The sequence below is a fragment of the Carya illinoinensis genome, chromosome 11 (genome assembly GCF_018687715.1).
Source record: "Carya illinoinensis cultivar Pawnee chromosome 11, C.illinoinensisPawnee_v1, whole genome shotgun sequence".
NCBI lineage: Eukaryota > Viridiplantae > Streptophyta > Magnoliopsida > Fagales > Juglandaceae > Carya > Carya illinoinensis.
The window spans coordinates 19,886,697-19,906,233 of record NC_056762.1 but is presented as its reverse complement, the minus strand read 5'-3'; the positions used below and the strand labels follow the sequence as shown (position 1 = coordinate 19,906,233).

The 19,537-nt window shown below is 35.2% G+C and overlaps 1 protein-coding gene across 1 annotated transcript; it reads left to right on the top strand.

Annotated features, from left to right (window-relative positions):
• The first annotated feature begins 264 nt into the window (after positions 1 to 264).
• Positions 265 to 18,453, top strand: LOC122282651 (increased DNA methylation 1-like). The gene is made up of 9 exons (XM_043094595.1): positions 265 to 478; positions 2,578 to 3,382; positions 3,494 to 3,602; positions 3,703 to 3,812; positions 3,915 to 4,156; positions 4,266 to 4,352; positions 4,475 to 4,574; positions 17,847 to 18,060; positions 18,158 to 18,453. Exons 2-9 carry the CDS (start codon positions 2,654 to 2,656, stop codon positions 18,277 to 18,279), a joined length of 1,713 nt encoding a protein of 570 aa, XP_042950529.1. The 5' UTR covers positions 265 to 478; positions 2,578 to 2,653; the 3' UTR covers positions 18,280 to 18,453.
• Positions 18,454 to 19,537: the final 1,084 nt, after the last annotated feature.

Here is a 19,537-nt window from a genome sequence, read left to right as displayed (position 1 = left end):
ATTTGAACACTTTTTTTTTAGATCTTCTTAATAATTTTGGATTTTTAAGATATATTTTTCTTACATAATTTGTAATAAATTTGCTTATCTGTAAGCAAGATGACATGTGATAGTTTTTAATTGTTGACACAGATCATATTCACCCTATGACCTATCATGAAATTAAAATGAGTAATGAATGTTAGATGAAAACCAAGCATTTATTTTACAATTAACCCTTTTTCCTAAGCGATTAAGCGATATATAGCCATTTCTTAGTCTCCCCCCTTAAAACCATATCTCATTTTCTTAAATCATTCTATGCTAATATTCCTCCATTTTCTCATGTTGTTTATCATCTATTTCAAAGATACTCAGGCCACGAAAGAATTCGATGGATTGCCTGGATATGTATTTGCAAAGATCGACACTTAACTTTTGAAGAAAGTTCGCATGCATATCAAGGATCTTGAGTAATGGCATTCTTCAAGAAATTTAGGTATAATTCTCCATGTTGATATACTTGCATTGTGATGGAGTAGTAACGTTTAACCAATTAATTGTGTAAATCACACAAATTGATGATATTTTTTGAGAGAATATTTCTTGCATGTACTTGATGGATGATCATCCTAATGATTTCTACTAAAAACTTTTGTGCAATCTTGAAGTCTATATTTTTTTAACTAATATGTTTAATGTGGAATTTTAGCAATAAGATTCATCTCTATCATATTTTTTTAGTAAAAAGTGTAGACTTTTTATTTATTTTACTTGGAATCTTGATTTAGTTATAGGCAAATCGTATGGTAGCATAAGATCTAGATACTTTAATTTGCTATGTTTGAATCTATAATGAAAAAGTTTTACTATCTATGAATCTTCTTTCATATGTATATAAGAAGTTATTAGTCCACAACTCATAAAACAAACTAATCTATCACACAAAAATACTTTGATAATCTTAAGATTCAAAACCATTAATGGTTCCACTTAATATTTGTGCCATCAAATGCAATTAAGTCAAATGAAAATTAAAGGGGTGGGTGTGATTGGGATAAATCTTGGGATTAACGTCATGATAATTATCTTTATCGTTAACCTTTTATGATTATTTGTCTATTATATTGAACTAGAGTTGAACTAGTTGTTAGACACATTAAGAAAACATGACTTTGTTATGTTGTTTCATTGAGAAAAAGGAGGTTGGAATTTCATGAATTTATGATATATGTAATTTCTGAAGTAACAGCTAATTTGCTCTTATGGTGCAATGTCATCCAATTTGCCCTATAAATTCTGATATTATGATCTTAAAGAAAAGTTTTGAAGACAAAAGGTTATCTACTATTTATGTTGCTTATTCAATAAAGGGGAAAAAAAGAGTACTTTTCATCATATTGTGGCTATTGATTTACCATTATTTGCGTCTTGTCTTCCTAATCACTATTTAACTCTTCTACGACGTTTTTATTAATTTTCTAATGAAGAAAACAAGGTTTTTCTTTTTATTGCATGAGTTATTAACTCTTCAATAGATAGGGTGTTGTTTCTCAGGCAATTTGTCTATAGAAAGTCATAAAAGTTAAGATCATACCAATTATAAAAGAATTTATGTACTGGTGAAGTCCCAAACGCGAGTAGTTGTTGGCTTGTAATCTGAGAATTTTTTTGTATGTATCAGATCAAAGCTGTAACTTCGGTTCCATGAATGAATGAAGTCTATTTCTTATTAAAAAAAAAAATAGTACTTACCCCTTTGGCTTCCAGAGCTTTTAACTCTTCTACTTTGAACTTTTTATATTTCTCACTTCTTAATGTTGAGTTAGTTGAAATATATAAATTTTTCTTCCTCAAGATTATAACAATGTTTTTGCAGTTTAAAATTTTCGACAATGGTTTTAGACAATTAATGTATGATGCCAATGTAATTATTTCTTTAGAATTATATAATTTTGAGTTATTAGAATTATATAGCTTTAGAAAATGAATATATTTTTCATGAGTCCAATTTCGCATTAACGCCATAAAGGAATTTAATTTTTATTGAAATTAATTTGTATAAAGTATTTTGGAATAAAAAAAGTTAATTAAATTAACTAAGGGCTGTTTGGTTGTGATTTTAGAAAATTGAATTTTAGAATGATCATAGGATCAGTTAAATGGAATATCTTTAATCGAGTGGGAAGTTCATGTTCCTTTAAGCTCACTATTACGACGGATATTCATATTATATGATAATAATATGTTCATATTTTCTTATGTATGAGACCTTTTTACCATTTCCTATTGCAATCTTCCATCATATGCTTGTATTAAATACATAGGGGTACTCGTTCTTTCTCTAACGCTTTAATTAGTCTTCCATATTTGTAAAACCATTAAATCTCAATTAAGATGGAAAAAAAGAAAAAAGAAAAAAGAAAAGAATCAGATTGGCAACAAATCAAAATGATTTTCTTCACAAAACAAAACATGAATCCAACACATTTTCTGCATTGCTCTCCATTGTGTTGGTAGTGGAGGTAATTCGAATTAACTTTATTTAACACATTGAATGCATGGTTTGTATTTTAAGCTCCACTTTTTCTGATGCAGAAACTTTTGATCCAAACAGCTAACACATTCTATCTCGAGAGAAAATTTTCTGATATTGATCTGAGTAGTTAAAACTATGGCCTACAAATTGAGAGACAGGAGCCAAAAGAGAATTTACTTCAGCACAAGTAGTTCAGATAGTGACTCCAGCTATTCTGATCCTGACTATTCAAGGTCTAGGCAACGAAGACCACAAAATGAAGCCAAAAATATTGAAATTGGAAGTTCAAGTTTGGTGCGAAGAAGAGGTCGTCCCATAAAGAGAAGGGTATATGGAAGAGAAAACCAAAGTATCGAAGTTGGAGAAAGTTCTAGGGGAAGAAAGCAAGCTCCTTATTCACTTAAGAAACAAGATACAAGTGTTGGAAAACCACAGGAAAAGAAAAACATCTTGTCATGGTTGATAGACTTGGGGATTATCAAGGAAAATGCAGAAGTTTGGTATCTGGCGGATAATCGAATAAGAATTTTGCTGAGGGGAATGATTAGAAGGGCCGGGATATTCTGTCTGTGTTGTAACGAGGAGATAACAGTTTGGGAGTTTGAGATTCATGCTGCGAGTGATCTGAATAGACCATATGCGAATATTTTTCTAGCTTGGAAACTTGTTTCTCTCTTCCAATGCCAGCTTGAGGCTTGCATTATGGTCATGGGACCAAACCAATGTGGATTTAACCAAGTTGTCCCTAGGGAGAATGCTGTAGACAGGAATGATGATGCTTGTATGATTTGCACGGATGGAGGGGACTTGATTTGTTGTGACAAATGTCCTTCAACGTTTCATAAAGATTGTTTAAGATTGGAGGTAAGGAATTTGTTCTGCGGTTAAGAATTCTTCAAGGAAAAAGAAATCATTATAATAACTTATTGTTTTGGTTCTAACATAAGTAGTGCATGATTGGATTATGGATTTTAGAGTGTTCCACAAGAGGAGTGGTTGTGTCCTTACTGCATTTGCAAATATTGTGGTCTTCTTGGCCATGGTAATGAAGAATTATTCACATGTTCCCAATGCCAAAAGAAATGTAAGTACTTTCATACCTCAATTTTATTGGGATTTTTATAGAATTTTTTCAATTATTTTTTTGCAATAAATTCTAATTAATTAAAGTATGGCTTTTGTAGATCATTGGGCATGTTCTCTTGAAGAAGACTTAGATCTTAATACTCCTGTCGCCCCACTTAGCAACCAGACTACTCTCGTCAATTCTTTCTGTGGGAAAAGCTGCAGGGAGGTACTTAATTAATTTCATGTTTCAAAATATTCATTTGCTGTGATATTTCATATTGTATTAATTGTAAATTGCAATAATGATAATGGCGTGAATTTTACAAAGATTTTTAAGCACTTGGAAAGTATAGCTGGAGTCCGAAATGAGGTAGATGGAGGCCGATTGTCTTGGTCTCTAATGCGCCTAACAGATCTACGATCAGCTACACCTACCGATAACATTCAGAAGATTGTGGAATGTAACTGTAAGATTGGCATTGTATGGGACATGATGAATGAATCCTTCGTTACAACCACGGACCGACTTACTAATATAAATATAGTTCGAAGTGTCGTATACAATCAAGGGTAAGTTACCTTTTGATATCTTTAATTATGAGACTATATTATATATATATTTATATATATAGACATCGTCATGTATCTCGATCGGTACTTACGATATCGTTGTTTTTAGATCAAACTTGGCTCGAATTAACTTTCAAAGATTTTATACTGCTGTTCTTGAGAAGGACGATGAGATAGTCTCTGCAGCATGTCTCAGGTAATTTCTTAATCATTACGATATCTTTATCCGTATTGCAGAAAAGCAGTATAGGTATCATGCAGATTTGAAAGAATAACCCTTCGAACTAAAATGATCATCAACTCATGATGGTTTTACAGGATACATGGAACGAAAGTTGCAGAGATTCCCTTCGTTACAACTCATGAAAACTATAGGGACATGGGGATGTGGAGAAAGCTTCTAGTTGCGATTGAATCTGTAAGTTGTTGAATTAAAATTTCCCACTGCATTTAGAAATTTCCCAATATATGACATATATAATATATATAACAAGTATATAAATTAAGACTTCATTCTACTCGTTTTTGCCTACATATAGAAACAAATGGATGTGTTACATAATGCATTTGTATTACAGTTTCATTAAAATTTGAACAGAAATATATATATATATATATATAATATATATAAGAGATTTAATGAAGAGCGCCAAAATGCTACAGCGGACCACATCCCAACTATTTTTAAGTTTGGGAGGGTGTTCTTATCGAGAATATGTACTCTATCTCACCAATTATTTATTAGGTCAATTAACAATAAATATATTCGTTCTTTTCTCGATATTATTGCTTGTATTATCTTTTCTCCCTTTTATTAGTTATGAACTTAGCACACATGACCCATTAAAGGTTGCAGTTAGCCCTCTTATACAAATCAATTTAGTTATTACCATGACTAATCAATTATACAAATGAGGGTGGTTGCAAATTGAATTTAATAATACAATGCAAATTATAGACAGACTTTCATGCGTTACATTATTCATGAACTGATATCAAAGCACAAAAAAAGTTTCGTTACATTATTAGTTGCATATAGCAAAAATGAATCAGATTGGCTAACTAAACAAAATCAAGAAGGCTAAGATTAATTTTTAGGTCCACTTATCTTGGGAATAATACGAGTCACTAACTACAAGTGCATGCTTGACATGTGGCATACCTTCTTCTTTATTCCAATAGGGTTTGGCATTTTTGGAATTCCTTAAGCCCTTCCACTGAAAATCCCCTTTGTCCCCCTTTCTCTTCCCTCTTCTTTCCTCTATTTTCAAAAACTATAGCCTTTGCATGGGTGCCATGTGATGTGTCCCTCCTATTACTTAGACCTATCTCTTCCACTTCCTCAAGATTGAGGTTCTAGGAACTCACAAGGTTTGCCGCATGTCATGGTTGAATCACCCTCATACATATGTGGTCCAAGTACAATGAATCTAGAGAGGGTGATATGCATGGTTGCCAAATGGCGTGTCTCTTGCAATGTGGCAAAAATAGTGAGGGTGGTGTGTGTCACTTGCATTTTCCGAAATCCCCTTCTTTCACTTTTGGATTCATATACAATGAACCTATAGAGTGGAAATGCATTACTGTCAAGTGGCATGACGAGGGTTAGGGTTAGCGTGTGCCCTAGGTGAACTGAAACCCTAAGGCTTTCCTCGATCCTTCTTCACATGACTTTTTTTAGAAGTTTAGACTTTCAATGCACGAGGGACAAGTGGTGGATGCTTTCTAGAAAGAAAAAACTCCATTTCCCTATGAGCCTAATGGTTATAGCTTAGGGAAACACAAGAATCTCTCATAGGCACCTCTTTCCTCTTTCCTAAACTCTAATTAGGTCTTCAAACCCTAAATCCTTATGTGGCCGAAACATAGCTAGGCTTTGGGCTCCTTATTGGGCGTGGATGGCTAGCTAGTTTAATTTCTACATAAACCTAGAGGTTGACTTCTCCATGTTTATTTCTAAATTTCTAATTTTCAATTAATTTTGTTGCATTTATAATTTCTTAAATTTCTATTATTTAACACTTAACTAATTTCACTATGATACTTAACTTAACTACAATTTACATTACATTTCTCAATCTAGCAAAGCCATTGAAACCCTAAACTATAAACTCCTAACTAAACCCTGAACTTTTAATATTTATAACTTCATCCCCTTTCAAGTTTTATCATTTTTCTTGTAGTGTAACACACTTATCCTCAAATTCTATTTTTCTTTATTCACTTATTACATTATCTATATTTATTATGATCTTCAAACGCTAAACTTTATGCATGGGCAAAAACCCTTAAATCTCTCTTCTGCAAATATTTACTTGAAATCTTGATCAAATCAATTCCAAGTACTTCAAACACCATCCCTTCATCATTTTTTACATGCTATTTCCATATAAAAGAATTCCAAATTAATGTAGCCAAATCGAAATCTACTTATGTCTTTCCTCCAAAATTTCAACATCAATTTCAAATACACAACTAAATATCATCATAACTTTATATTTTTCAAAACAAAAAATAAATTTAGAAACTTACCTTGGTTGCTTATAACAAGTTAAACATCTCTCTTTCGTACAACACCAAGTAAGCGTGACATGAATTTAGGCTTTATGTGCATGTGATTTCGAGAACGAAAGTGATGAAATTTTGAGAGAGAGAGAGAGAGAGAGAGAGACATATAGTGTTCGGTGCAGGGGTTGTATGCAAATCAAGAAGGCCGTGGAGCCTTGGAGGTAGGAGCTTGATGAATTAAGATGAGGGTCATTATGGGCATGAAATGCTCAAAAGAGATTGTTTTATGGTTGACTTACTTTTGTATACTTGTCAACCATTTGGGGGATTAAACTAAGAGTAATACTTTGGCCACCGCTGGCCCTTTTTTTTTTTCCCCCCTTTTTTTAATGATTAAGAAATTTTTTTAATATTATTATAAATTTTTATATTTTTTTTTAAAATATTAAAAAATAATTTGAAAAAAAATAAATAAAGAAAAATTTTTGCCTAGCGGTGGCTGATCTAGTTGTACTCAAACTAATTATGTGTTGGCTGACAGGTCATTTGATATTATTAGCTGCGCCAAGGCAGCTTTAAGGGCTGCTACATGTCTTTTTCTTATTTAATAAATTATAAATAATGTTCTAACTAAGCTTTATTTTTTTTTTTCTAATTTAGTTTTTTACGTGCCTTTAAAAATCTGCTGAAATTTCTTCATCTTACGCAAATTTTCTTACCGCTTGACTTTAACAACAACTCGAACATGACCATCCTATAATTTCATACAACAACTCAAACACCATCCTAAACATCGATCCCTAGAACAAGTTTTAGTTCAGTTTAGATAAAATGAAGTATCAATTAGTTAGAATTGAACCTTATACTCAATCATGAAACAGGTTCAATTTGAGCAACTCATGTATCTATTGATTTGCTTATGTAATTTTGTCAATCCATTTTGCCATATTGATTGAAACCATTTATAAACCAGCCTATAATGCAATTCCTATCATTATATGATATAACGAACAGAAAATACATTCAAGAATTATGGCTGAGATGTCTGAATTTCCTACACAAGCATCTTATCATATGCTTCAAAACTATCCTTCCCATGAAACTCTTTGTGTTGATATCATGACCCGATATTGCTATTTTTTATTCAAATCAATTAATAAATTCATCTATCATCAAAGTAATATCTATATATCATGAGAATAAGCAAATAAAATCAAAATTAATTAGGCTACATCAAATCGCTTTCATGGCTGCACAAATTAAATATCAGAAGAGATTTTTGGTCAAACTTTTTTCTTAAGATTCCAACACTACTTCTCTTACGAATTCAATTCATGTTATTAGGTTTATGAAACTAAAATTGAAAAGTTGAACTTGAGTCTAGCCTAGAAGTTTAGAATTGGTTTCAGCTTTCCTCTTTGTTTGTTTAAGTTTTTTCTCTCTTACATTTTTCATATTTAATTCTTCAACCAAGACATCATGAAAAGGAGTCTCTACATCTATTTTTATAAATCTAATTACTTCCAAAACTGTTAAAGACATCAAAAGGATTTTTAATTTGTTAAAAGTACAATCATGCTGTGAAACTCAAACCCAAATGGACATTTAGTCTTGATTAGTAATAATCCTGTTAAAGGATATTATCATATGGCCTTATCTTGGCTAAGTACTATCCTAATCATGATCTTAATTCACTTCCCTAATTATATTGATCATTAACTAACCTAATGTGGTCCTGATCTCACTTGGTGAGAAAATTGAAGTTTAGGGACAAAATATTAAACAAACTCTATAAATTAGCATCTCCCATAGCTACTTAGGGTATATCATATACTAAGTTTGAACATTGAAACAATGTTTTAGGCTTTAACTTATCAATAATCTTTGTACTACTAAGCATATGATCTATTACAGGTGGCCCTAACTCTTTAAAAACAAAAAAAAAAAAAAAAGCATGTGATCTATTCAGCAAGAAGATAAAAAGTGATCTACTAATGAAAATAATGAACAGCACTATGTTAATCAAATCTTGATTTGCAACATTAGAATTTTTAACCGCATGCATGCTTCATTGATAATATGATTTTGTGCATTGAGAGGGGCTTAGATTGTCATTCTCACTTGATATGTTATGGTCGACAATAAGGCTCAAGACGATTGTTTGGTAGTTATATTTGATCTCGTTATCATTTGTATGATTAACATCTCCCTTAAAATATAATGGGGAGAGATCAAACCATTAGCCAATCACAAAGAAATGAGAATCCCACAGTAGCTAAGCCTTTGGTAGCAATATTAGCAACTTGAACAGATGTCGTTGTATACTTAATTTTGACACCCTCATTCAACGCTTGCTTGTTGGTACCATGAAACAAGAAAAGACTAAAGATAGATGTGAAAACCTCTAATAAATCTCCCATCATCAACAGATCCTACCCAATTTAAGTCACTAAAATTTTTAAGAGTAAGGTTAAGTTTGGATACTGAGGTGATCTTTAGATAATCAAAGTTGATATATGAATAATAGTCTTTTGTATGTCTCATTGAAATGTGTATGAATGTGTGAAATAGGTTGAGATGTGTTTGAATATATAAAGTAGGTTGAGATGGGTTTAAACTTTTTATGGGAAGTTGGAAAAGTAGCAGTTCCATTAATAATTAATTTAAGATAAGTTGAGGTATGCTTGATAATCAAACATAGCCTAAGAGAGCCATGCGTAAGATAAAGGGCTCGAGTGATAGAACCTTTGAGGTATATGAGGACACTCTTAGGTACTTTTCGAGGTGCAGGGGCAAGAGAATGAAGAAATTGACATTAGAGGGAACCAATAATTTGACATTACTTAACATTATCATGAAAATGGTAAGCATCATGTTGAGATAACTTGGATCCACAAGTAATACAAGAAAAACAAGGTTTAGCTCCAATCATACATCCACAATACAAAAGTTCTAAGATATATTTGGACTTATTTAAGTAGACACTAGTTTGATGAGCGTAAGTCTTTTTATTCATATTCTTCCGAGAGATGTTAAATTGCATAGAAAGATGATGTGAGTGGGAACCCATGACAAATATGTCAACAACATATATAGAAACAAGAGAGTCTCCTCTCTATTTTCTCTCTAGGAAATAGAGGTGGTGTTTGAGTGGTGGTGTCTGAGAGGGCTAGCCACCGTAGATTGAGTCTGTGCGATGGAGAAACTTCAGGAGATGTGGGAAACTTTTTAGTTGAATGATGAAGAAGGGGAGGCAATAGAGCTTGAGGAGGAAGGTAGTTCGGAAGTGCAGAGAAAGGGTGAACGCAGTTTGATTGGTAAGATATGGTCGGAGAGGGTGATCAGGAAGAATATAGTCGAAAATACTATGGGCAGGGTGTGGAGGCTTAGTAAACCAGCCATTTTCACCGAAGTGGGACGTAATGTTTTTGTGATTACCTTCGCTACTCATGCTGATAAGAACCGAGTGGAGAGTGGGCGTCCATGGCTGTTTGATGGCAACATTTTTGTTATGAATGTGTTTGATGGGTATACTCCCTTGGGTCAAATGTCGTTTGATAAGGCAGCAATGTGGGTGCAGTTTCATAATTTACCATTGGCAGGAATGTCTAAGGAGTGTGGGATTAGGCTCGGAAGCTCGCTAGGGGAGGTGGAGGAGGTGGAGGTGGATGTAGATGATGTGGGATGGGGGTCTTTTCTTAGAGTGAGGATCTATTTGGATCTAACAAAGCCTCTGGCACGAGGTCGTACCATTAAACTGCAAGGATTTCAAACATGGGTCCCGATTACTTATGAAAAATTGCCACGGTTCTGCCTTGATTGTGGAAGGATCATCCATGGCGAGATGGAGTGTAAAACTGCTGCTGGAATAAAAAGTGATACCAAACAGTTTGGTAGTTGGCTGCGCGCGGATGGAGGAGTACGTAGATTTCCATATAGTCCTCACCGAGGAGATACCATGGCTGGTAAGAGTAGATCATCGGAGGAAGGCCAGCCGGAGGGGAAGAAGGAGGGAGACAACGTTGATGTTAATGTGAATCGTAACGGTGCTGATTTTCAGGAACCATTTGATCAGAATGGCGAATATTCAGGACCTCTTGATTGCGGAGTGAAGAATTCTAATGAGGCGGCAGGAGGCTTGATGGCTGAAGCTGATTTTGTGGGAAGGGATCCGGATCAGATGACTCGTCGTGATTATGGCTTTTCAGTTACGCAGTTCTCGGAGGGTGAAGGTAACGGTAATTTGAATGTAATACATGTGGAGTCTTCTGTGGTGGGCCAGGTGACAGTCGAGGCCTCTCAAGCCCATGTTTCTATCGGTAACCAAGCCCAGTTGCCTGCTGGAACAAAACATCCTCCAAGAAGATCTACTCGATCAACCTGGAAAAAACGTGCTAGAGGCACAGGTATGAGTACTTTGTCATAGAATGCTAGTACCTGTAGGAAAAGGCAGGCTGATAATGGTGACAATGCTGTTTACACAAATTTTGTGCATGATAATAAAAAGAAATTAAAACTGGCAGAGATGGATGTAAGAGGGAAAGGGAAGATAGGAGAAAGTATGGTTAAGCAGGTTGGTGAGGATAAGTTGACATCGGCAGAGGCTGTTATGCAGCCCTGCCGACCTCAATGATTCTCCTCAGTTGGAACTCCCGTGGGCTTGGGAACCAACGAGGAGTTCGAGCTCTCTCTGATCTAGTTAGGGAGGAAGGTTCCAAGGTCTTGTTTTTACAAGAGACTAGGTTACAAGTTAAGGCTATGGAGAAACTGAAGTATAAACTTGGGTTTGATAATTGTTTGGCAGTAAGTAGTGAGGGGAGGAGTGGTGGTCTTGCCTTATTGTGGAAGAATGATGTAAGTTTGGCCATTAAGCATTACTCTAAACACCATATTCATGCTAGCATTCAGGATTTTGCAACTGACTATGCTCCTTGGTATTTTACTAGGGTGTATGGCCAGCCTGAAACTAGCAGGAGATACGAGACGTGGCAGTTACTTAGATCCATTCAAATTTCTTGTGATCAGGGCTGGCTGTTGATGGGAGATTTCAATGAACTGCTAAGTGGGAATGAAAAGGTTGGTGGCAGAGCAAGAACTGATAGACAGATACAGGAGTGTCGAGATTTGCTTGATGATTGTGGTTTATTGGATCTGGGATATATTGGTAATCCATTTACATGGTGCAACAGAAGGGAACCTCAACACAGCATTAGTGAAAGACTTGATCGAGGTCTTGCCAATCTTGCATGGAAGAATTTATATCCTATGGCAACTGTAAGTCATGGAAGTGTGTCATACTCTGATCATGTGCCAATCACACTACAGCTACAAAAGGATAGAGTTCAGAGGAGAGGACAAAAGTTATTTCACTTTAAGGCCATGTGGGTGGAAGATAAAGGCTGCAAACCACTCATTGAGAAGGCTTGGGTTAATATCAATGGGGATAGATCTATGGAGGGAGTCCTCAAACAGATTCAGCAATGTGGTGAACATCTTGCCAAGTGGAATAAGGATTGCTTTGGTAATGTGCAGAAAAAGCTCAGACAGGCAAAGGAAGTTTTAAAAAGACTTGAGGCTTCTGATCCAAAGGGTCATAGAACCAATGTTTAAAGAAAGCTCGAATAGATGTTCAAAATTGGTTGGAAAGGCAAGAGATTATGTGGAGACAAAGGTCAAGGGCTCTATGGCTGACTGAAGGTGATAAAAATACCAGTTTCTTTCATCATAAAGCCTCACAGAGAAAAGCAAAGAATATGATAAAAGGGATTAAGGATGATATGGGTAATTGGAGAGTGAATGAAGATATGGATGAGATTATACTAAACTACTTCAAGAAGCTTTTTACATCCTCAACACAAAGGGGTAGCATGCAGTTTCTAGAGGCTCTAACAGGTCGAGTTACAGCAGAAATGAAACAAAAACTGGAAATGGAGTTTGTGGCAGATGAGGTTGATGTAGCTTTAAAGGAAATGAATCCAACAAAAGCTCCTGGTCCTGATGGTATGGCTCCATTATTTTACCAAAAATATTGGGCTATAGTGGGTAGAGATGTTACTCAAGCTGTTTTAGAGGTGTTGAATACTGGAAGTTTTCCTTCATTGCTAAACCACACTTATGTGACATTGATTCCAAAAAAGAAAAAGGCTGAGTTGGTCTCTGATTTCAGGCCAATCAGCCTTTGCAATGTTATTTATAAGTTGATGTCAAAGGTTCTTGCAAACAGATTGAAGAATATTCTGCCTCAGTTAATTTCTGGTTCTCAATGTGCTTTTGTCCCTGGAAGATTAATCTCAGATAATGTGTTAATTGCCTATGAGTTAGTGCACTTCCTTCGAAGGAAAAGGAAAGGAAGAAAAGGTTACATGTCCCTAAAGCTTGATATGAGTAAGGCTTATGATCAAATAGAATGGGATTTCTTGGAATCAGTTATGAAAACTATGGGTTTTGGTGATAAGTGGACTAGTTTACTGATGCTGTGTGTTAAATCAGTCTCTTTGTCTATTTTGGTGAATGGAGAACCTAAAGGCCCAATCTATCCTTCAAGAGGGTTAAAGCAAGGGGATCCCATCTCCCCTTACCTTTTTATTCTCTGTACTGAAGGTCTTATTTTCCTTCTTCAACAAGCTGATGTCAAAGATGTAGTGGAAGGGATCTGTGTATGCAGAGGTGCTCCAAAGATTAATCATCTTATGTTTGCCGATGACAGTGTGTTATTTTGCAGGGCCACAACACAAACTAATAGAAATATCCTTCATTTATTGGAGGTTTATGAAAAGGCTTCAGGACAAGTGGTGAACAAAGAAAAAACTTCTATGGTTTTTAGCAAGAACGTCTCCTCTACTACTAAAGCTGAGATTATGCAGTTCTGGGGTGTTCAACAGTAGCAAAATTATGATAAGTATTTGGGATTGCCTCCAATAGTGGGTAGAGGAAAGCATCAAGCTTTTTCTGGGCTGCAAAATAGGGTGTGTGGACTAAATTACAAGGGTGGAAGGAAAAATTGTTATCTCAAGGGGGTAAGGAAGTACTTATAAAGGCAGTAGCCCTCTCAATTCCAACTTACACCATGAGTTGCTTTAAATTACCTGCCTCTTTGTGTTCAAAGTTGGAAAGTTTGATAGCTAGATTTTGGTGGGGGCAGAGAAAAGAGGAAAATAAGATCAGTTGGGTTAGTTGGAGGAAAATGTGTAAGTCTAAGTTGCATGGAGGGATGGGTTTTAAGGATTTAAGAACTTTTAACTTGGCTCTTCTTGCAAAGCAGAGTTGGTGTATCCTTAAAGAAGAAAGTCTGCTGCTTCATCAATTATATAAAGCTAGATATTTCCATTCTACAAGTTTTAAAGAGGCCAAACTAGGAGCAAATCCTTCTTTTGTGTGGAGGGGTATATGGGAAGCTAAGCAACATCTCCTGAAAGTTGTAAGTGGAGGGTTGGAGATGGTAAGGCCATTAATATATGGTCTGATTTTTGGTTACCAAACCATAAACTGGTGCCTGTCTCGGGTTCCACTACTCAGTCCCAATTAAACTGGAAGGTTTCTGAATTAATTGACGACAGAACTCGAAGTTGGGATGTGGAAAAGGTTAGAAGATGTTTACCTCCAAGGGAAGCTGAAGAAGTGTTGCATATGGTGTTAACCTCTATTAGTAGGCCTGATGAGTTGGTATGGGAACATGAGAAGAGTGGTCAGTTTAGTGTCAGAAGTGCTTATAGACTATTCTTGGCTGATGCTGCCAGGAACCAAGAAGGAGAGGTATCATTTCGAGAAGATCAGACAACAATGTGGAGGAAAATATGGAAAATGCAAGTCCCTACTCGAGTGAAAATTTTTGTATGGAGGGTTTGTAAAGAAGGTTTACCTTCTTTAAAAAATCTGCTAGTTAAAAAGGTGGTGACAGATGCTATATGTCCATGGTGCAGAATGGAGGAGGAAGATACAAATCATGCTTTGCTTAATTGTGTGACCTTTAAAGATGCATTGTTGGATCAGCTCAGGTTTCTGCAGAGTGCTTCAGGATTATTGGACTTTGTCCAGATTATGCTTCAGTTAGCATTAAGCAAAAAGGAAAAGGAGATGGAACTAATGGCTTTATGCACACGGGGGTTATGGCACAGAAGGAATAAACTTCTCTTTGAGCAGCAAAGATTGTCTCCTCAGCAAGTTATGGATCAAGCTTTTTCACTTCAGCAAGAACAGAAATCAGCTCTAGCAGAGCAGAGAAAGGGAGTAAAGCCTGTGTGCAATTGGATAGCTCCACAGGTAGGTGCCTTGAAGCTTAATACTGATGGTGCTATCTTTCAGGACCAGTGCAGCTCGGGAGTAGGAATGGTTCTAAGAGATGAGAAGGGACAGGTGATTTTCACAGCTTGTAAACCAGAACATGAAGTAACAGACCCAATGGAGATTGAATTTCTGGCTGTGTTAAGAGGCCTTCAGGTTTGCTTACCTTTGGGAATTGCTGAGCTCGAGGTGGAATTAGATTCCCTTCTGGTGGTACAAACTCTTGCTACAGATCAGGAGTCTATCTGGGGGAACTTGGTCTTTGAGATCAGAAGGCTCTTGTAAAGATTTCCTAAAGTTTCTATTAAGCATAAGGGTAGGATGGCCAATGCTGTGGCTCATTGTTTAGCTAGACATTCATGGCATATAGATGATCTTGTAATTTGGTGGCATTCTTTTCCTGAGTTTGTTTCTCAAGTTATTAGTCATGATGCTTTGATGTAATGGATGTTTTGATGAATAACACTATGTTTCTTTGGTGATCAAAAAAAAAAAAAAAAAAAAAAAAAACATATATAGAGAGGGCAAAAAATCTGAACATCTTTGTGATTACATCAAACAAAGGAAAATAGAATTACTTGAGGCCAAAGTTTGATTTGTGCAATTTCCACATATGGTAACGGAATAGAGGATGTCTGAATCATGGGGACTTCTTTATATAGAAACTTTCTTGCAAATGACCATGTAAGAATGTCTATTCTAATAGTAGAAGGATTGATCACTTTACTTATCAAAACCTTTATATAATCAATTTCATCATGCTACTCAAGACCTTTAGCCACTTATCTAACTTTGTACTATCATGAGGGCTTCATATTTTTGTTTAATCTTTAAAACTTGTTTGGATTGAAGTACTTATGACATGGGGATCAAGGGCAAAGATTCCAAGTTTTGTTTGCTTTGACTAGTGAACTCAGTCGTGAAAGCATATCTTCATTCCAAGTTTTTGACTACTTAAGTGAAGGAAGTGAGTTCTAGATGGAGAGCTAGTGCATGAAAGGCATTAAATAGATGAATTGTGAATTGATTGAGGTGATTATCAGATAAAGGACGTTGTTGGTCGGAAGTGCCTACTTTGGCTAGCTCTAGTAGTCAAATATGAGCTGGTTGTGGTTTAATTAAATATAGAAGACTATGGTTTCCCAGTTAGATGGTAGAGGGAAGGAGAAAAAGAGTGATGCATATTAGTGACAGGTTGGACAAAGGATACAAGAGATGAGGATATTGAAGATGATGAAGGTGCTAAACTAGTGTGGGGAAGATAAATGAATGCACAGAGGGTAAAGTGAGAAGAAGATTTAAAAATTGATCATTGTTCTTTGCATGGCTGATCATTCTCTCCAATTGTGTGGCATTTGTTTGAGCTACCATAGTATCAAATTGGGATGGTGTGTGGTGCCCTAATTAGAGAAATCCATTTTGTGTCTTGATGATTGTTTTTACAATAGATTGGACAAGGAACTCAATATTGCTTATTGAAAAAGTTGAACAACTTTGGCTGCCATTGAAGAATATGAGGGGTGGGGACTAAGGCCGCAGCTATTTCTGATTGGATTATTTGAAGGACGCCTCTCCTTCTTGTGAGTAGGGAACTCTTGGCCTTGTTTGTTTGAGAATACATGGAAACATTTTGTAATTGAAATGCTTCAATTGTCATTGGTAACAGAAGTTATGTAAGAAGGATGGAAACCACATACTATAAAAGATATGAGGTTTTTCATGTACAACGTCTTTGCCCACAACTGTAAGTTAGTTAGCATATTGCTTGGCAAACAAAGGCTGGTATGTAGTCTAATTTTAAGACTCTTGGTGAAGAGTTTTGTAACTTGCATTTTTTAATAAACAACACCAAATGATCTTGAGTGAGAGGAAAAGCAAGAAACAAAGTAGGCCAGAACCTTCATGGAAATGTCAAGACCATAACTTGTAGAAAGCACTGCCTTTATAAGTATTTTGTGGGTGGGCATGTCTCAATGCCGTTTACAATGCCCAGCATATCATATATTGGGAGATCCAGAATAAGTATTATGAAAAATCAATCTTGATGAAAATGTATTGGTTAATATTTGAAACAACAACTGAATAAGAGCTGAGTGAAGACGTATATACAAATCATATGGATTGAGGATGGTGTAGAGGGAATGGTCTCTAATATAGAAGATTAATTGCAAAAAGGATAAGAGGTTGTAAGGTGATTTGAATGTAGAGCTGTAGTAATTAACTATACATGAATCCTAGAGATTTATAATTTTATTATAATGATTAATTTAGTAGCAAACACAGTGAGATTATATAAAAACTATAATGCATTACAAACTAATGTGACTTGATATAGTATGTCAGATTGTAAAGTTACTTTTATTATAAAGTAAATCTAACGGATTCCATGAAACCAAATCAGTTTGTAGGTTTACTTTGTGTAGTCTTTATGTGTCTATATCAGTTCTCTTACAATTATGATTGCTATATTGCTATAGTATAAAGATAACAAAGTACTTTAAAAGCCCTTAAAACTTATGGGCATAGCTTGGGATGAGTCCTATTTGTTAAAGTAGGGTGAATATCTGTGTGGAGCATTGCTATGATGATTGCATACTTTAATGGAGGGAATAATAAATATCTTTCCACTGAGAAAATTTTGATCATATGAACGAGGTGCCAAATTGCCCAATTCTTTATCTTTTCCATTATTGATATTTTCATTCCGCGCATTCTTTGTATTCTAAATTAATGAGATTTTCATTGATAATTAAAATTGTAAAGTTATGCATCACACTAAGGATATATGTTCTATACCTATGTTAAATCATTATCTATTTCCAAAAGTTTAAACTGGTGGGAAGATATAAACTTAATTCTTTAAATTATACTCTCACAGTTTTGATGCTTATCTAATTTTCAGGCTCTTCGCTTTCTTAAAGTTGAGTATTTGGTCATTCCATCCATCGACCATCTTGTTCCAATGTGGACTAAGAAATTTGGTTTTAGCAAAGTCGAAGGTTCCCTGATGAATGAATTAATCTTTCTCAACACATTGATGTTTACTAAAGCAATTAGATTGCAGAAGACCTTGCTCCCAGCTCATTCTGTAAAACCAGATGGCGGAGATAATAGAGGTCTCTCTCTCTCTCTCTCTCTCTCTCTCTCTCTCTCTCTCTCATCCCAATCACCACTTGTTGCTTCTTGATTTATTTTTATTGGTTTCTTTTTTAGGCAAGGAAGTTGATGGCGTTAGTAAACAGAAGGAGGAAACTGGAACAAGCAAAGGACGGAATGTTGGAAAACTCCCGCTTTTTGACTTAAATGTTGAACCTACGAAAGAGGGTAGAAAGTAATGCCTAAGCAATAACGGGAAACATGTTGACAAAACACAATACTCCCAACATTTATGAGACAGATTTTTGTCCAAGACTCATGTGTTGTCTTTAGTTTTAACATAGACTAAATGGAAGGCAAGTCTGACTTCATGTACTTCAGCTACCATTTTGATGACTTTGCTCGTACAATATTAATAATGCATATACTAGATATATATGCGATATTTTCTTAGTTTTCTTTTTACAATAATTAAGGTAGTATGGATTTATGTAAAATCTAAAACCTAGTTTTGTCATGTTTTGAAGTACAATTTCCATATTATGTCGTGTAAGCTGAGCAGATATTGAGCTTATTTTTGGTTAAGGGTGATTTTGAGAATGTTTGGAATTCTTTCAGATTTTTTTAGATGTATTGCTTATTGGATTTTATAAAAGTAGATAAGAAAAATTGAATATAAAGCTTTTTTCAAAATATATTTTGTATTGTTGTTTGTGAAAGTAGATATGTAAAGTTGAAAAGTTGCATTAGGGACGTTTTTGTAATGCTAGACACGCCTCCAGCTTGTAACCTGTAGTAAAAAATTAGAGGGGGTTAGAGTCCCCCGGGATATCTTCGATGATTAAGTCAGTATATCTTTAGGGAGTTTTTAAGATGAACACCCCAGTGAGGGCATATGATTTTACATGTATTTAGGTTTTATAACCCCCTTTTGAGGTTGTGTGACACTCCTAGATTTTGCTTAGGATTGGACAGATTCTAAAGAGTCGGGACATGCAAGACAATATTACTTGCCCCAGTTGATCTCAATTAAGGATGCAATGCAGCTAGCATGCATCTAAATAGTATGAAATATTTTCAGTGGATACTTTTTTTCTTTAAGCAACACTATGCACCAAATAAGATATATCCCAAACATTAAAATAGAGTTCATAAACTGAAGATAAAAGACACTCAACTTACAATGCATGTCCAAAGGATATGTAACATTACTAGAGTATTGGAGATAGAAGTCCTCAAGTACATAAAGAAACTAAGATAACTAGCTAGCATGTCGAGTAGCTCGCACAACTCAACCAAGATAGCCAACATCCTATCAATGAAATAGAGCATGGCAGCAATAAGCTCCGCATTGCACCGTTGCTATCTAATTGATCACCTTTAGTCGACCCTTTGTTGCACCTCCTAATCCTAGTATATGAACTACTAAGTGAGATTTGATTACAAATATCAGTAAATTAACAAATAACTTACCAACAGTATAGATACGCATGCATA

Bases quoted from the DNA above. Each gene is read 5' to 3' on its own strand.
- LOC122282651 (XM_043094595.1), top strand. From the start codon at position 2,654: ATGGCCTACAAATTGAGAGACAGGAGCCAAAAGAGAATTTACTTCAGC. The intron at 3,603-3,702 runs GTAAGTACTTTC...TGGCTTTTGTAG, and splicing joins TTCCCAATGCCAAAAGAAAT to ATCATTGGGCATGTTCTCTT. The intron at 4,575-17,846 runs GTAAGTTGTTGA...TCTAATTTTCAG, and splicing joins TTCTAGTTGCGATTGAATCT to GCTCTTCGCTTTCTTAAAGT.